Raw genomic sequence first — 19,333 nt, forward strand, 5'->3', positions numbered from 1 at the left:
GGCGAGTGATGATGAGCATTTTTTCATGTGTCTGTTGGCTGTATGAATGTCTTCTTTTGAGAAATGTCTGTTCATATCCTTTGCCCACTTTTTGATGGGGTTGTTTGTTTTTTTCTTGTATATTTGTTTGAGTTCTTTGTAGATTCTGGATATTAGCCCTTTGTCAGATGAGTAGGTTGCAAAAATTTTCTCCCATTCTGTAGGTTGCCTGTTCACTCTGATGGTAGTTTCTTTTGCTGTGCAAAAGCTCTTTAGTTTAATTAGATCCCATTTGTCAATTTTGGCTTTTGCTGCCATTGCTTTTGGTGTTTTAGACATGAAGTCCTTGCCCATGCCTATGTCCTGAATGGTACTACCTAGATTTTCTTCTAGGGTTTTTATGGTATTAGGTCTAACATATAAGTCTCTAATCCATCTTGAATTAATCTTCGTATAAGGGGTAAGGAAAGGATCCAGTTTCAGCTTTCTACTTATGGCTAGCCAATTTTCCCAGCACCATTTATTAAATAGGGAATCCTTTCCCCATTTCTTGTTTCTCTCAGGTTTGTCAAAGATCAGATGGTTGTAGATGTGTGGTATTATTTCTGAGGACTCTGTTCTGTTCCATTGGTCTATATCTCTGTTTTGGTACCAGTACCATGCTGTTTTGGTTACTGTAGCCTTGTAGTATAGTTTGAAGTCAGGTAGCGTGATGCCTCCAGCTTTGTCCTTTTGACTTAGGATTGTCTTCGCAATGCGGGCTCTTTTTTGGTTCCATGTGAACTTTAAAGCAGTTTTTTCCAATTCTGTGAAGAAACTCATTGGTAGCTTGATGGGGATGGCATTGAATCTATAAATAACCTTGGGCAGTATGGCCATTTTCACGATATTGATTCTTCCTATCCATGAGCATGGTATGTTCTTCCATTTGTTTGTGTCCTCTTTGATTTCACTGAGCAGTGGTTTGTAGTTCTCCTTGAAGAGGTCCTTTACATCCCTTGTAAGTTGGATTCCTAGGTATTTTATTCTCTTTGAAGCAATTGTGAATGGAAGTTCATTCCTGATTTGGCTCTCTGCTTGTCTGTTACTGGTGTATAAGAATGCTTGTGATTTTTGCACATTAATTTTGTATCCTGAGACTTTGCTGAAGTTGCTTATCAGCTTAAGGAGATTTTGGGCTGAGACAATGGGGTTTTCTAAATATACAATCATGTCATCTGCAAACAGGGACAGTTTGACTTCTTCTTTTCCTAACTGGATACCCTTGATTTCTTTCTCTTGCCTGATTGCCCTAGCCAGAACTTCCAAGACTATGTTGAATAGGAGTGGTGAGAGAGGGCATCCCTGTCTTGTGCCAGTTTTCAAAGGGAATTTTTCCAGTTTTTGCCCATTCAGAATGATACTAGCTGTGGGTTTGTCATAAATAGCTCTTATTATTTTGAGGTACGTTCCATCAATACCGAATTTATTGAGCGTTTTTAGCATGAAGGGCTGTTGAATTTTGTGAAAAGCCTTTTCTGCATCTATTGAGATAATCATGTGGTTCTTGTCTTTGGTTCTGTTTATATGCTGGATTACGTTTATTGATTTGCGAATGTTGAACCAGCCTTGCATCCCAGGGATGAAGCCCACTTGATCATGGTGGATAAGCTTTTTGATGTGCTGCTGAATCCGGTTTGTCAGTATTTTATTGAGGATTTTTGCATCGATGTTTATGAGGGATATTGGTCTAAAATTCTCTTTTTTTGTTGTGTCTCTACCAGGCTTTGGTATCAGGATGATGTTGGCCTCATAAAAAGAGTTAGGGAGGATTCCCTCTTTTTCAATTGATTGGAATAGTTTCAAAAGGAATGGTACCAGCTCCTCCTTGTACCTCTGGTAGAATTCAGCTGTGAATCCATCTGGTCCTGGACTTTTTTTGGTTGGTAGGCTATTAATTATTGCCTCAATTTCAGAGCCTGCTATTGGTCTATTCAGGGATTCAACTTCTTCCTGGTTTAGTCTTGGGAGAGTGTAAGTGTCCAGGAAATTATCCATTTCTTCTAGATTTTCTAGTTGATTTGCGTAGAGGTCTTTATAGTATTCTCTGATGGTAGTTTGTATTTCTGTGGGGTCAGTGGTGATAGCCCCTTTATCATTTTTTATTGCGTCTATTTGATTCCTTTCTCTTTTCTACTTTATTAGTCTTGCTAGCAGTCTGTCAATTTTGTTGATCTTTTCAAAAAACCAACTCCTGGATTCATTGATTTTTTGGAGGGATTTTTGTGTCTCTATCTCCTTCAGTTCTGCTCTGATCTTAGTTATTTCTTGCCTTCTGCTAGCTTTTGAATGTGTTTGTTCTTGCCTCTCTAGTTCTTTTAATTGTGATGTTAGAGTGTCAATTTTAGATCTTTCCTGCTTTCTCTTGTGGACATTTAGTGCTATAAATTTCCCTCTACACACTGCTTTAAATGTGTCCCAGAGATTCTGGTATGTTGTATCTTTGTTCTCATTGGTTTCAAAGAACATCTTTATTTCTGCCTTCATTTCATTATGTACCCAGTAGTCATTGAGGAGCAGGTTGTTCAGTTTCCATGTAGTTGAGCGGTTTTGATTGAGTTTCTTAGTCCTGAGTTCTAGTTTGATTGCACTGTGGTCTGAGAGACAGTTTGTTATAATTTCTGTTCTTTTACATTTGCTGAGGAGTGCTTTACTTCCAATTATGTGGTCAATTTTGGAATAAGTGCGATGTGGTGCTGAGAAGAATGTATATTCTGTTGATTTGGGGTGGAGAGTTCTATAGATGTCTATTAGGTCCGCTTGGTGCAGAGATGAGTTCAATTCCTGGATATCCTTGTTAACTTTTTGTCTCGTTGATCTGTCTAATGTTGACAGTGGAGTGTTGAAGTCTCCCATTTTTATTGTATGGGAGTCTAAGTCTCTTTGTAAGTCTCTAAGGACTTGCTTTATGAATCTGGGTGCTCCTGTATTGGGTGCATATATATTTAGGATAGTTAGCTCTTCCTGTTGAATTGATCCCTTTACCATTATGTAATGGCCTTCTTTGTCTCTTTTTATCTTCGATGGTTTAAAGTCTGTTTTATCAGAGACTAGTATTGCAACCCCTGCTTTTTTGTTCTCCATTTGCTTGGTAGATCTTCCTCCATCCCTTTATTTTGAGCCTATGTATGTCTCTGCATGTGAGATGGGTCTCCTGAATACAGCAGACTGATGGGTCTTGACTCTTTATCCAGTTTGCCAGTCTGTGTCTTTTAATTGGAGCATTTAGTCCATTTACATTTAAGGTTAATATTGTTATGTGTGAACTTGATCCTGCCATTATGATATTAACTGGTTATTTTGCTCGTTAGTTGATGCAGTTTCTTCCTAGCGTTGATGGTCTTTACATTTTGGCATGTTTTTGCAATGGCTGGTACCGGTTGTTCCTTTCCATGTTTAGGGCTTCCTTCAGGGTCTCTTGTAAGGCAGGCCTGGTAGTAACAAAATCTCTAAGCATTTGCTTATCTGAAAAGGATTTTATTTCTCCTTGACTTATGAAACTTAGTTTGGCTGGATATGAAATTCTGGGTTTAAAATTCTTTTCTTTAAGAGTGTTGAATATTGACACCCACTCTCTTCTGGCTTGTAGAGTTTCTGCTGAGACATCTGCTGTGAGTCTGATGGGCTTCCCTTTGTGGGTAACCCGACCTTTCTCTCTGGCTGCCCTTAAGATTCTTTCCTTCATTTCAACTTTGGTGAATCTGGCAATTATGTGTCTTGGAGTTGCTCTTCTGGAGGAGTATCTTTGTGGCGTTCTCTGTATTTCCTGAATTTGAATGTTGGCCTGCCCTACTAGGTTGGGGAAGTTCTCCTGGATGATATCCTGCAAAGTGTTTTCCAACTTGGTTCCATTTTTCCCCTCACTTTCAGGCACCCCAATCAGACGTAGATTTGGTCTTTTTACATAATCCCATACTTCTTGCAAGCTTTGTTCATTTCTTTTTCTTCTTTTTTCTTTTGGTTTCTCTTCTCGCTTCATTTCATTCATTTGATCCTCCATCGCTGATACTCTTTCTTCCAGTTGATCGAGTCGGTTACTGAAGCTTGTGCATTTGTCACGTATTTCTCGTGTCATGGTTTTCATCTCTGTCATTTCGTTTATGACCTTCTCTGCATTAATTAGTCTAGCTGTCAATTCTTCCACTCTTTTTTCAAGATTTTTAGTTTCTTTGCGCTGGGTACGTAATTCCTCCTTTAGCTCTGAGAAGTTTGATGGGCTGAAGCCTTCTTCTCTCGTCTCGTCAAAGTCATTCTCTGACCAGGTTTGATCCGTTGCTGGCGATGGGCTGCGCTCCTTTGCAGGGGGAGATGTGCTCTTATTTTGTGAATTTCCAGCTTTTCTGCCCTGCTTTTTCCCCATCTTTGTGGTTTTATCTGCCTCTGGTCTTTGATGATGGTAACGTACTGATGGGGTTTTGGTATAGGTGTCCTTCCTGTTTGATAGTTTTCCTTCTAACAGTCAGGACCCTCAGCTGTAGATCTGTTGGAGATTGCTTGAGGTCCACTCCAGACCCTGTTTGCCTGGGTATCAGCAGGAGAGGTTGCAGAAGATAGAATATTGCTGACCAGCGAGTGTACCTGTCTGATTCTTGCTTTGGAAGCTTCCTCTCAGGGGTGTACTCCACCCTTTGAGGTGTGGGGTGTCAGACTGCCCCTAGTGGGGGATGTCTCCCAGTTAGGCTACTCAGGGGTCAGGGATCCACTTGAGCAGGCAGTCTGTCCCTTCTCAGATCTCAACCTCCGTGTGGGGAGATCCACTGCTCTCTTCAAAGCTGTCAGACAGAGTCGTTTGCGTCTCCAGAGGTTCCTGCTGCTTTTGTCGTTGTTGTTAACTGTGCCCTGTCCCCAGAGGTGGAGTCTACAGAGACAGGCAGGTTTCCTTGAGCTGCTGTGAGCTCCACCCAGTTCGAGCTTCCCAGCGGCTTTGTTTACCTACTTAAGCCTCAGCAATGGCGGTCGCCCCTCCCCCAGCCTTGCTGCTGCCTTGCAGTTAGATCGCAGACTGCTGTGTTAGCAATGAGGGAGGCTCCATGGGCGTGGGACCCTCCTGGCCAGGTGTGGAATATATTTTCCTGGTGTGCCCGTTTGCTTAAAGCACAGTATTGGGGTGGGAGTCACCTGATTTTCCAGGTGTTGTGTGTCTCAGTTCCCCTGGCTAGGAAAAGGGATTCCCTTCCCCCTTGCGCTTCCCAGGTGAGGCGATGCCTTGCCCTGCTTCAGCTCTGGCTGGTCGGGCTGCAGCAGCTGACCAGCACCGATTGTCCGGCACTCCCTAGTGAGATGACCCCAGTACCTCAGTTGAAAATGCAGAAATCACCGGTCTTCTGTGTCGCTCGCGCTGTGAGTTGGAGACTGGAGCTGTTCCTATTCGGCCATCTTGCTCCACCCCTCCGAGTGTCACTTTTCTTACTCTTTCAACAGACTCAATTCCTTTTCAAAAGTCTGAAATTGCACAGGCCCAGCATGATCAGAGGCAGGCTTCCATCTACCCTGAATTAGATTAGAAGAAGGAAGTCCTTCCTTTGTATGTGCAGTTGTACGGTGGGAGCCTTCATGCTGTCTCTGCACAAGCTAGCTTCTATGTACAGTGAGCAGGATAATGAGGGCAAAGTGATGCTGTGAACTGCCTAGTGACCAATACAATAAATGGTTGCCTTCAGATTTGACTCTCACAAAGCTCTGGAGGTTGCTGGTGTCCTGAAACCCCGAAGCTTGCTGTGGGTAAATGACCCTAACTGCAGGTGCCTACCTGAAGGCTATTAAAATGAGGATGGTCTCATTTAAGGTTTTTGCCTTATAATAGCACTGGTTTTGCAACCCTGCTGAGGCACATCAAAGTCTTAAACTGAAAGGGAAAACAGATTAGACATGAAATGTGTCAGTAACATCAGTAACAGAAGGCAGGGTCAGGCTGTGTTCATATTCTGCTTTCAGGAGAACATCGTATGTGTCTTCTATTAATGCTCCTTGGATGCTGTGCACATGAGAAAGGAAAAATACTCTTTTGCCTTCTATATTTAACTATCAGGAAGAGCTTTGCCAGCCAAAGAATCAGGTTAGATAAGTTTATCAGCCAGGAGTTTTCCTTTGCAAAGCTGTGGATTTCAAATTTAGGAGGGTAACCAGATTGTTTCACTTGTTTTAGTGTTTCTGCCTGCCCAGCAAACCTGTCTCTTGCTCTTGCCGAGGCATCCTGGAAATCCTGGAAATGTTGCTACCAACACAGAATTTGAAGAGAATGCTTATTCTACCTTGGCTGATTCAGCTCTTGTCCTCATTTTATCTAGCTGTGTTGTTAGTATTCTTTTTTTTTTTTTTAAGAGATGGGTCTCACTAAGTTGTCCAGTCTAGATTCTTACTCCTGGGCTTAAGCAGTCCTCCTGCCTCAGTCTCCTGAGTAGCTCTTGTTAACATTCTTTTATAGACACCTGAAGCAAAATTAGGTGGGAGCAGTGGCTATCCCAGCACTTTAGGAGGCCAGGGTGGGTGACTCACTTGAGGTAGGTGGATCAGGAGCTGGATACCAGCCTGGGCAACGTGGTGAAACCCCATCCTTACCAAAAAATACAAAAGCCAGCTGGGTTGTGGTGGCCTGTGCCTGTAGTCCCAGGTACTCTGGAGGCTGACTGAGGTGGATCACCTGAGCCTGGGGAGGTCAAGGCTGCAGTGAGCTGCCATTGCACTCCAGTCTGGGGAAGAGAGTGAGACCCTGTCTCAAAACAAAAACACAAAAGTAAAATGACCCTCCAGGACTCCTTAGGATAGTGGAATTATCCGTCTTCTATGTTTCCTCAAATTTCTCTATCTGGTTTCAGGTTTAAGGTTAGCTGAGCAACTGGGCCGAAGAGAAGATGAGGCAAAAATTCGCCATGGCCTTGGCCTCTCCCTTTGGGCTAGTGGAAACTTGGAGGAGGCCCAACACCAGGTAAGCAGAATCCCTGACTGAAGTGGATTTTTTGTTTCCAGAAGCATGGGAGACCTTAGGATTACTATCCTAGTAGTGATGGCATTTACAAGAGGCACTGACTTCTACCCTTGGGCTAAGGTGTATGATTTCCAGCCTGTGCTAGCCCAGAAGTATTTGAACAATCAGTAAAGATTTTTGCTCACTCATGTGATAGATTTCTCAATAATTTCTTAAGAATTCTTGTATTAAGTGCTATTGTTCCCCATTAAACATTAATATGAAATTCATTTCATGACAGAAGGAAAACAAGAATTCATAATTAAATTTCGTGTTTCTAGATATATTAATAGATATAACTTCTCTCTCTCCCTCTTTTACAATAAGGCCATATTTCTGCATATATGCAAGTAGTTGAAGGAAAGCCCCTTGTCATGCTGGCCCTGGAGAGTAGAAAGATCCCTCGAGTTATGGGCCTCCTCTGTTAGGTTAGGAGGAGTAGTGAGATGGCTGCATCTAAGATCACACGTTCATCCAGATAGCGAGCATGTGAGTGGTGACTGCAGAGGACATTGTGCTAGGCAGAGAGGAACAAGGATAAGGACATCGACACTCCTATCCAGAGGTGCTCACTAGAGTTGAAGAGATGTGACTGAATTTGCACCATAGCATTCTAGAATGTTAGGGTGTTTTACTGTACTTTTAAAATGATTAAAGGCAATGTAAAGGATTAATTCTCTAATTTCCTGGTTATAAAAAGTAAAACCTCTGTTGATCTTGTGATTTGTAATTTTCAAAGTACTTATTATAGCTCAATGAATTTGATCCTTAAAATAACCCTGTGAGGTAGAAACTATCCTCTTTATAGAGAGGAAGAAATTGAGTCTCTGAGTCTTGCCAAAAGTCACACAGCCAATTAGTGGCAGAGTTAGGAACATATTCTCTTACCGCTCTCTGGGTCTATGTCTCTTAGTCTTAGAATTCTGTACTTGATCTTAGCCAAAAAGGCGGAGAAGCAAGTAGTCTTAGAATTCTGCTTTTTAAGTTTGGATAAATTTAAAATTTGATACTGAGTTTCCAGCATATAAATATCAGAGTCATCTTAGACAGTGTGGCATGAGGGGAAAAAAAAAAAAAGAAAATATCAGAGTCAGAAAAGTCTGTGGCCTCACTGATGGAGAAGCCTGTTAGAGCATCAGGACAGTGACTCCGTTCGGAATAGCAATTATCTGGTCCTCAGAGTGTCTATGTGAGTGGGCATGGCTCCTTGAAGAGCTTGCCCAGTGATGATCTGACCCTGGGGCACTGAACCATCTGCAAAGAGCTATCATCCTTCAGAGAGTGTGGCGCTCTCTTCCCCTCAGGCTTGTCCATTTCCAGCATGCCTCCACCATACCTGTTCTCACTCCCATCCTTCCTCACCATGAGGCATGAGGGTGGTGAATTGTGATTGCCTGATGACAAGAGGAGAGGCTTTTTGTTTTAATAGAAATCAGCACTTGGTGGATTAATATCTGTTTTAATATATTTAAGACCATAAGTCATAATTCCTGTCTTTTAGATCCCCTTATTTGTCAAAAATTGATTATATAAACTGTAATTTACTGGGTATGATCTGATGCCTTTTCAGGTCCACAAGGACCTACCTGGTGTCAGGTTCTAACTGAGGTCCAAGGGGAGTCAGTGGGCGAGTGGCAGGTAGCTGGAAAAACACTCGAGGAAGTGTAGACAGTTTCACCATGGCTTTACTTTCTCTGGGCATGAGCGAGCCCGGGCGAGAGCCATGTATACGGCGTTAGCAGGGTAATTATGCCTTTTAAAAACAATGGTGGCTGTGATCACATAGGTGGTCACCTAATGCGCCTCACGTGGCGTGGTTACATAACTAGCAGAGTTGTGCGCCTGTGCTGCAAACTCACTGAGTCATGCTGGACTGGATGTCTGCCTCGGCCTGTTCTTGACCACAGCACATCCATTTTCCTTACAACTGGACATAAGACTCTTCCTTTCAAATCTTTAAAAAATATTTAGGGTGTGCACAAAGATATGAGCAGAAGTTGTCTCTAGTCTGTAAACAGCTGGACATTGGTTTCTGGGGAATGGATGATGTTCTTTCTCCCTCCTTGCAGCTTTATAGGGCATCAGCCTTGTTTGAAACGATCCGACACGAGGCACAGCTGAGCACGGACTACAAACTCTCCCTCTTTGACCTGCAGACATCATCCTACCAGGCCCTGCAGCGGGTGCTGGTCACCTTAGGTGAGAACAGCAGGGGTTACTCCTTGCTTATGTGTGCACTAGTGTGCACGGGTGCACATCTGTGTGTCCAAGTTGTTTAGTGACAGCTGTGAAGAAGCATGATTTGTTGTGACAACAGATTGTGAAGCCATAACTGCAACCAGTCATTGAACATTCATTCATTTATTCAACAAAGATTAGCAGAGCTCCTACCATGTGCCGAGTGCCTGCCCTGGGGATTACAGTCAAGAAGGTCTGGTTCCTGACCCCAAGAAGCTCTTAGCCTGTGGAGAGACATAAGTCAGTGAGTCCAGTACAGTGCTGATTGGCACTAGGATAAACTCAGATGCTGTGGAAACGACGTCTCTTTAAAAAAAAAAAAAAAAAAAAAAAAAAAAAAAAAAAAAAAAAAAAAGACAAAAAGTTTAAATAGAGATGAGGTCTCACTATGTTGCCCAGCCTGGTCTCAAACTCCTAGGCTCAGGCAGTCCTCCTGCCTTGGCCTCCCAAAGTGCTGAGATCACAGGTGTGAACCATCACACCCAGCCTAAAACAAAGTCTCTTGTCTGGTGGGTCCAGGAGCCAGAGAAAGTGTCCTTGAGACAGGGATGCTTGAACCAGGTGTGCCCTCCCCAGGTTCCCTCTTAACACTAGCATGTGGTTCAAGCATCTGACTAAGAGGAAGTACCTGAGAAGACACCTGGCCTCTTCTCTGTTTCCTCATCCACACATCTTTCAAGGTTGCTGTCTAATAAATGTTTTTGCCACCTGGGTCTGCCTCCTAGGCTGTGGCATAGTCAGTGATGATTCTCCCAAGCCTATGTGCCCCATCACACTAGGGCAGCATGCATCTTCTTTCACCCGGGCCTTAACTAGTCAGCCAGTCCCTTCCAGCTCCCTTGTCATCTGCCTCTTCCCAGGAGATATTTATTGGAACTAACAAAGGCTTTGAATTTGGATGTTGAGGCCTTTTAGATAACCTGTCTTTTGCTGTATATATAGGAAGGACTCAAATTTCCTCTTGAAAAATGTATCTATTAAATGCGTTCATTGCCTGCGATTACAGTTTATTATCTATTATAATCACAGTGTTAAGTCTGTCTAGCACTTAGGGGCCGATTTTCCAATGTGCACAGAAATTGTCCCTGCTGTTCCAGTTAATAACTTAATAGAGTAAAAGGAGACATTTACATACACACATATAAATCTCCACTTGCTTCTGATACCCAGACTGCAGGAAGCAAGGCATCCTCGAAGTGCTGTCACAGCTGCAGCATCTGGTCTGCTTCTGTCTGCTTTCTTTGGACTCTGGTTATAGTAACTCTTCCATATTTACATTTATTACAAAAGTAAATCCTCTGCTTTGTGTTCCTTCAGCACTTATAAACAATTCCTTTACATTTTTTGTGCTTTCATATTGGTGCATTAGCTTTTAAACTAGATTACAGACCAGTTTCTTAAGGAAAGTGGGATTCAAAATTTGATTAAAAGACAGGAAAAGCTTGAGATAGAGAAGCAATTTTAAAGATATAGAGACCTGAGAGGTTTAAACTCTTTGCCCCTGGGGATAAGGGAAAAAGTGTGTTGGAGCCCAGAATGGAATGAGATATCAGCTCCAACAACACTACTACTACCTGTTATACATGTGGTGATGTAAGTAGGCCTACCAGGCATCTTTTCATGTAGTGCTTCATTTAATCTTCAAACTAGCCCTTTGCGATAGGCAGGACAACTGTTAGCATCCCTCTTGTTGAGACAAGGCCAGTGAAAGGGAAGAGGGCACGCCCAGGAGAAGGACTGGCATGAGTAAATGGACAGAGGTATAATTTGGGGAGAAATGGATAAGGCTGGACAATGTTATGCATAGAGGGCCTGCATGGAGGGAGGAGAGAGAGTCAGAAGACACACAGACACTTTGTGAGGCTGAGGCGGGTAGATCACTTGAGGCCAGCAGTTTGAGACCAGTTTGGCCAACATGGTGAAACCCCGTCTCTACTAAAAATACAAAAATTAGCCAGGCATGGTGGCACGTGCCTGTAATCCCAGCTACTTGGGAAGCTGAGGCAGGAGAATCGCTTGAACCCAGGGGGTCAGAGGTTGCAGTAAACTAAGATTGCGTCACTATACTCCAGCGTGGGAGACAGAGTGACACCCTGTCTAAAAAAAAAAAAAAGACACATAGCACATAGAGAGCCAAGTGACACCAATAAACCTGGTGTCAAAAGCCAGGCAGGAGGTTTAAAAAAAAAAAAAAAAAAAAAAGCCAGGTTAGGGAGCAACTCAGGAGGTGGAGCAGAGATGGGGCAGGGCTAAGGACTAGTGCACTGAATTAGATCAGCTCTCTTGTGGCACTGGCTGCAAGACAGGCGAAGGCCTGATGGCTTAGGGTAGTGTGGAATCAGTCATGCAGGACACTGCACCCACCATCTGAGGCAGGGAATTGAATTCGAAGCAGTATGACTGAGATTCTGTCACATATTGGAGAGCAGAGGCAGTGAGGTTTCTGCCCAGGATTTGATGGCCGTCCCTGATAGGCCTCTCTAAGTAAGCACATTCACTATGGACTCCTCAGCGTATCTGTTTGTCTCCTAGGCCATCATGATGAAGCCCTGGCTGTGGCAGAAAGGGGACGGACAAGGGCATTTGCTGATCTTCTGGTGGAACGACAAACAGGACAACAGGACTCTGACCCCTACTCCCCAGTCACTATTGATCAGATCTTAGAGATGGTTAATGGCCAGAGGGGACTAGTGCTTTACTATTCCCTGGCTGCAGGCTATCTGTATAGCTGGCTGCTTGCTCCTGGGGCAGGTAAGATCTCTTTCTGTGGGAACAGGGCAATTAGAAGACTAGACCTGTAAAAGTCTAATGAATAGAGGTGGAAGAGGTGCATCATCATAGATCATGCTAAGGAACTGATGTCAGATTTTAGCAAAACCTCAGCGGCAGTGGATATGCTGTGGTGGGGCATTCAATTAATAAGACAGCCCAGCTTTCTCATTCCCCCAAGAAATCGCTGCTCATCACTGTTGAATGTAGAAGCATTTATCAAGGAAGACTAAGAGCAGAAGAGTTAATTTCACTAGCAGCCCTGTGTGTAGGCAGCTGTTGTTCATTAGCTAATAAAGCGATGACTGCAAGACCTAATGCATTCTTCTAGATATGATTTAATAATTGTGACCCTTTGTCATGGCAAAGTTAAAGAGACTAAAATGATAATGGCAACTCTATCACATGTTATAAATAAGTCCTGTGCTTGAAATTTCTGAGTTTAACAGAACCCGTTTTTAACCGGTTCTGCTGTAAATCTATTTCAGAAGTAAAAATCTCCTTTGATTAAATCAGCATTAAATGTTCAGGCTGTAACACTTTCACTAAATACAGAAACACTAATTAGCTGTTAGGGCCATATTTTTTGCATAATAAAATGCTGATGGCTTTACCAAGTTGGAGACACACCAGATCCAATTAGAGTTTATTGACTGGGGAAGTGGATCTTATAATTGGTAATCTTAAAGAATGGGCTTCTTGAATATCTGTAAGCCAGTTTCAAAAACTTTAACTGCCAGCGAGAATTGACAAGATTTTCTTGATTATGTTTCTATCCCTTTGATTTAAAAAAAAAAAAAAAATGATGGCTGGATGACAGCTCCCAGGTGCTTTTAGGCTCTGAGCATTTGTGCCTATACATTCTATACCTTGGCATTGTTTTTAATAATTTTTTCCCTTTAGTTCCATGTTCTTTATGGGCTTTCCACAAAGAATGTTCTTACAGCTGACCTTTTTAATGCTAAAGGTTTTAAATTGTGATTTTTACAGTGACTTGGTTAGTAAACGTTGGCCACAGTGGAATCTTTGTGGATCCCAGCTCGCAGAGTGGCACTGATACTCGTGAGGACACAGTTGATGACTGGGAGGTATCAAACTCCTTCTCTCTGTGGTTGTTACATCTTGGGGACATGATTTGACAGGTGGTATATCTGAATTCCTGTAATAATGAGCCATGTATAATGAGGCTCCTATTGTTTCTTTTTCCGTTCCTTTTTGCTCTTAATGAGGCTCTGAAGCTTTCACTGGGGGCGCTAATCCAATCAGAGAGGACCAGCGTTTTCCAGAGCTGACACACTTCATTACCATTTGAGAATATATCCTATTTATTGCCAGAAAACCACTGTGGACTGCCTCAATTTCATGCAGCCGTCATTTTTTGCTCGTTTAATTCATTAATAACCACTGACCAGTTAGTCTTATTTAAAAATGATTTAAAATGTTTTTATCTGGCCTTTATACTACATGTTTATTATAATTTGCTTTTGTGAAATGAAAGCACTATTGGAACACAATTTCCACTTGGTCAGTTATATTTTTCTTTGGGATTTCAGTTTGTATAAGGAATATGTCTTGGCGTACTCATGCACTATTCCTGAAAGGAGACTTTCCCTAGTTGGTGCTTCTAAGAATCATCTGTTTTGAAACACATATGAAGTCGTCATAATTCCAGGAGCTTCTGAGACTGTATCTAGAATTCCTTGGTTTCAAGCACCACAGCTAATGGTAAAAACTGTGAAAAGGATACTGACCAAAATAGAGAAAGCCCTCTTGAGACCTTGGATTTCAGGATTTTTTTCACAGAGTTTGCAGGATGGCATGCTTGTCAAAGAAGTCACATACCATTGGCAGTCCTGTCCCCTGCCTTCAACTTCTCCTTTCCCTGACCCTAATTGTGTATAATGTCAGCTGTGCCTGTTTTGCTTCAGGAATTCTGAAGTTTAATGAACACTACCTGGGTGAGAACACAGTGGAAAACTCAAGTGACTTCCAGGCCAGCAGCAGTGCAACCCTTCCAACGGCAACTGGCTCAGCCCTGGAGCAGCACATTGCCAGTGTCCGGGAGGCCCTGGGGGTGGAGTCTCACTACTCAAGGTAGGTAGTAAAACATCCCCAAGCCCATTTTCAGATAAATCTCAGGGTATTATTTTTTGTAAACATTCTATTTGAACTAACAGAAGAAATCTTTTGGAATTCATGTGGTTGTGCTCAGTCTGTTCACAGCTGCTGCAGCAGAAACAAATATATGTCTCTGGAGTGTAAGCCCCTTAGTGGTCTGTCTTTATTCTTTTTGGTGATTTTCCATCAGATGGGGAAGGGCCTCATCAGACATGCCCGTTCTCTAAGCAGGATTTGTAAACTGTTTAAACATAAACGTGGCTTTGAATTTAACATACCGGCCAATTAGAACTGAGATTATTTTTTGTTATAAACAAATTATAATGAGTTTGTTTGTACTATAGCTGAACACCTATTTGAGAGAGTAATTTAGTACCAGTGACAGAATATGTGCACAGATCTGTGAGCTGAGGGGTGAGGTCAAAGGAGCTGAACTCTCAAATGTGAAGAATAGGTAAGGGAACTGCTTTTTGCTAAGGTTGTAAAAGGTATAAGCTTATGGAAACATTTTATCATAATGATTGACTATTTTACATATGAAAAAATAATTTCCAAAAGCACCCTGCTTCTAGGGGAAATCAAAGGAAGAGGGTACCTTAGAGCTGGGTTGTAACCAGATTTCCCAGGCATCTCCGTTCTCCATCCAGTGATTACCAAGAATCCAGAAGATCTGTGTGTCAGAGAATCTGCTGTGTTAGCTTGTATCAGGTCCCAAGAATCTCTGCTCATCTCCTGAATGATTTCATTTGTAATCATGAAAATCCGTAGGTAATTCTGTGATTTATTTAGAGATGCTTCACCCAGATTTCCAAGTATGTGGTGGTTGCTGCCAGCAGCTGGACTGATCTTTGGGATGCTTATTAAGTTGGTGAAGAAAGAGTTAGGTGAAAAATAATTATTGAATAATGTAATGTCAATATTGGAAGGGGCTGTAGTAGTCATCTAGTCCAACCCCTTTATTTAACAGAAGTTAACACTGAAATAGGACTTGCTGACAGCCAAGTTAGTGTCAGAGCCAGGATCAAAACAGTCTAGATCTCACCCAGACTTCCAGGCCAGTGCTTGTTCTGTTTCTGATTTTCAAAATTAATATCATATTTTGAGAAAATAGCCAAATATAAGAATTTCATTTCTAGCTTCTGTTTTTATGAAGTAGGAACAGGCTTTAGCCACATGCACACGTGCTTCTCTTATTTATCCTATGACAGTTGTACATCCTGAAGTATCCCCATCCTTAACAACCCAGGCAACAGTTTGGCAATTACAGGGGTTGACAGGGTGGTAACTCCCAAGAACTTGGAAGTAAGACTGCCCTCTGAGATTGAAATTATAAATGACCATAATAAACTAGGTTAGACATTAGACCAGAGGTATACAAAGCTGCTTCAGCAGACAGAAATTCAGGCCAGTGTGATTAGACTATAACCTGACCAAAGGTATTACATGTCCCAAGTGAGAGTTAGAGGGGCATGATTCGCCAGCAATAGAAACCCAAAAGTAGGAGAGCCAGCAGGGCAGACTTTGGCAGTGTTCATTTCTAACACTATCAAAAGTAGAGAAAATCTTGGTTTAGGGACACAAAGTCCCGTCGAAAAGGCAGACCCCATGGTGGACATGCAGTTGCCATGTTCTCTTAGTCCCCCCACTGTCCCTCCTTCCACAAGTATTTTGAGTGCTCACTCTGTATAAGGTACTATGCTAGAGATCAAGGATCCTGATGAAAAAGCAGGCATAGCCCCTACTGTCCCAAAACTGAGGGGCAAGCTCTGAAGTGTGGCCTTCTAAGTTTGAAAACCTGATTGATGTTGCTAACATGCCCAAAGAGGGTTTGCCTCTTGGGAGTGAACTTTCATTAACCAAGCTCAAAGAAAGTTGTACAAACTAGAATGCCAGGTATTATGTACATTCTCTATCTGCAAGTATATTTACATGAGAAACCAAATGATAGTTAGAAAGGTTGACAAGAAGCATGGGACCTGAACAAGGGAAGGCAGGAGAATCATCTGAGAGATCTTCTCCACCAAGGGCTGCTGAAGACCTTTGTGCATACTGCCTGGGGTAACCTTTGGCAGTTTAATTATCCTCATCCTCTGAGCTCAGTTCAAATATTCCCTCCTTAAGGAAGCCTCTACAACTCCCAACATAGGTTTCCCTACCCCTTATGCCCATTTGTATAATTCTCATTATACCCAACATTTTCATGTAAGCACTTACTACAATTTTAATTAAAAGGTTTTATATACTCTCTTGTTTACTCTTTTTCATTTCTGTGAGAGCAGGGGCTATGTCTGCCTTATTCATCAGGATCCCTAATCTTTAGTATAGTACCTTATAGGGTGAGCACTCAAATACTTGTGTGAGGAGGGACAGCAGGGTTCTAAGAGAGCATGGTGACCATGTCCACCATGGGGTCAGCCTTGCCAATGGGACTTTGTGTCCCTAAGCCAAGATTCTCCCTCCTTTTGATAGTGTTAGAAATGGGTACTGCCAGAGTCTGCCCTACTAGCTTTCCCCTTTTTGTGTTTCTACTGCTGGCCACCAAGATTCTAAAGGTACTTGAGTGTATGACACCTGCCATTTGAAACCTCTGCATACATGAAGGTGGCCTCTCCCTTCTGGCAATGTGGGGGCCACATCCAAGTCATCTCTGTCTAAACCAAACATTCATGGGGCTCAGCCTGCATGAAAATGTAAATTTTACCTAATCCAAATTTCCAGATATCTAGATTAAAATTCACCAGGAGAAAGAAGAGGATTACCCTTGGTCTCACTCTTCCATACTCCTCACTGGATGTCATGGTTGAACTTTAAATATCTGTGTCTAAGCAGTTCTTTTCTAAGATGCTGGAGGTTGAGTAATTCTGTTTCCAGGTGCCTTTTGAATTGAAAAATGTCTTTTGAGTTATAGTTCATCTCTTTATCAATGGTAGAGAGACAAGAAAGACTGCAACTTGCTTGTGTTTCCCACGTTAACCATTTCCCCTCTGCTCTCTACAGAGAGCTAACAAGTTCTTATGAGTCCTTAGGATCTCCAGCAGGTTATGTGGCTTGACATTCAGCATCACTTTGTTGGGCTGCCCTCAGTGGCCTAGATCTTCCCCTTAGACTGCTAGAAATAAGATTTTTCCTATTGCTTTGAAGTAGTCTTGTTAGAGATTTGTTTGTATTTTGTGAGCTTAAACTCATATTGTTGATTATAATATTAAAATTAAACCCTTTATTGGCGTGGTTTGAATTTACTGGAATGGAGTGTTCGTGAGAGCAATTCCTATCTCATAGTTTCATGAAGACAGTAAGAAAATTTCATTGAAGTATTATTTTTCATCTATAAATTTAGTAAATATTTTTTAAAACCGTAATGTTCAGTGAGAGTAAGGATGCAGTGAATGACCTGGCTCATATCGTAGGGTTATACCTTGATCTTGCATTTCTAAAAACAATTTGCCAATAGTATAAAAAATCTTTTTACATGTTTATGCCCTTTGATCTCAAAATTCTGTATTTTAGAAATGGAGCAAAGATCTGTACATACTAGTATCTGTCCTAAGTTTATATATTATAGAAGACATTGAAAACAAACCAAATATACAACAACAATTAAATTACAAATTATTTTATATCTATTCAATATGTTATGTTGCAATTAAAATTATGTTTACAAAGAATTTTAATCAAATAGCCAAATGTTTAATCACGTAGACAAAATATTAAGTGAAAAAATAGGATATAGAATTACTGTGTATAGTATAATTTACATTTTGTCATACAAAATATGGGTATGAAAAGAAAAATTCTTGGAAAGAGACTAGGCTATATTTTAGTGGTGATTATAAATGAATGGTGGAATTATGGATGCTTGTTATTTTATTCTTTTTACTTTTCCTTATTTTTAATTTTTTTTACAGTTAGGCATATAGTACTTTTAAATGAGAAATAAATAGCCATGAATAAACAATTCTGTCATATCAAAGGGAGAAAAAAACCTTTTTGTAATTTGGCTTTACAGAGAATAAAACCCCAGTGTCAGAGCCTGTCACCATGATCTAGTGCTAGGAAGGCATTCTGGGTTTATTTTCCATTCTTGTCTCTTGGTGAATACTGTATTTCAACCACTAGGCCTTCTTCTCTGCTCTCTAAATGTACCCTGTAATATCTGTCTCTCTACTGTAGCTCAGGGGTCTATGAGCTCTGGATCTGTATATGTAGCTGTTAATAAACATCTGTGTCTGGATATCTTCCAGGCATCTCTGGTCTAAAACACCTAAAGCCTAACTCTTTAATGTCCTCATTTCTACTTTAATCTTTATCCTGGTTCCTGCACCATCATATAACTAGTTGCTTAAGACAAAATAAAAGAATCATCATCCATTATTTTCTCTTTCCCTCATTCTAATCAATTTTTCTTGCAGATTTATAGAAATATATTTCTGTAAAATACATTTTGAACGACCTACCAAGACTGAATCATGAAGAAATAAAATATCTAAACAGATCTATAACTAGTGAGAAGATTAAATCAGTAACCAATAACCTCCCAATAAAGAAAAGTTTGGGACCAGATGTATTCACTGGGGAATTCTACCAGACATTTAAGGAAGAATTAACACCAATCCTTTTCAAATTCTTTTTAAAAATTAAAGAGTAAAGAACATTACTAATTTATTTTATGAGGCCAGAGTTACCATGATGCCAGAATCAGGCAAAGATACCACAAGTAAAACAACTGTAGATCAATATTTATCATTAAAAAATTAATGCAAAAATCCTCAAAAAATACTAGCAAACTGAATTCAATAATACATTAAAAGGATTCTGTACCATGACTGTGTGGGATTTACTCTTGGAATGTAAGGATGGTTCACCTATGAATATCAATCAGCATAATACACTACATTAACAGAATGAAGGACAAAAAACGCATGATCGTTTGAGTTGATGCAGAAAAACATTTGACAAAATTTAACACCCTTTCATGATAAAAACCATACTGCAAGCAAGTAAGAGGAAATTGCCTCAACAGAGTGAAGGTCATATATGAAAAATCCACAGCTAACATCATACTAAGGGGCAATAATTTGAAAATATTTCATGTAAGACTAGGAACAAGGCAAGGATGCCTTCTTTTGTCGTATCTTTAATACAGTAGTGGAAGTGCTAGCCAGAGCGGTTAAATAAGGAAAGGAAATAAATATCCAAATTGAAAAGGAAAGAGTAAAATTATCTGTG

The 19,333-nt window shown here is 41.1% G+C and overlaps 1 protein-coding gene across 1 annotated transcript in view; it reads left to right on the top strand.

The window, feature by feature from the left end:
- TTC28 (tetratricopeptide repeat domain 28) overlaps positions 1–19,333 on the top strand; it is a 475,930-nt gene that overhangs the window by 356,254 nt on the left and 100,343 nt on the right. The window contains exons 8-11 of the mRNA XM_030915124.1: positions 6,834–6,943; positions 9,052–9,181; positions 11,753–11,971; positions 13,918–14,083. Of these exons, the coding sequence (XP_030770984.1) occupies positions 6,834–6,943; positions 9,052–9,181; positions 11,753–11,971; positions 13,918–14,083 (625 nt within the window). The remainder of the gene's footprint in view (positions 1–6,833; positions 6,944–9,051; positions 9,182–11,752; positions 11,972–13,917; positions 14,084–19,333) is intronic.

This window comes from Rhinopithecus roxellana, chromosome 13 (genome assembly GCF_007565055.1).
Source record: "Rhinopithecus roxellana isolate Shanxi Qingling chromosome 13, ASM756505v1, whole genome shotgun sequence".
Taxonomy (NCBI): Eukaryota; Metazoa; Chordata; class Mammalia; order Primates; family Cercopithecidae; genus Rhinopithecus; species Rhinopithecus roxellana.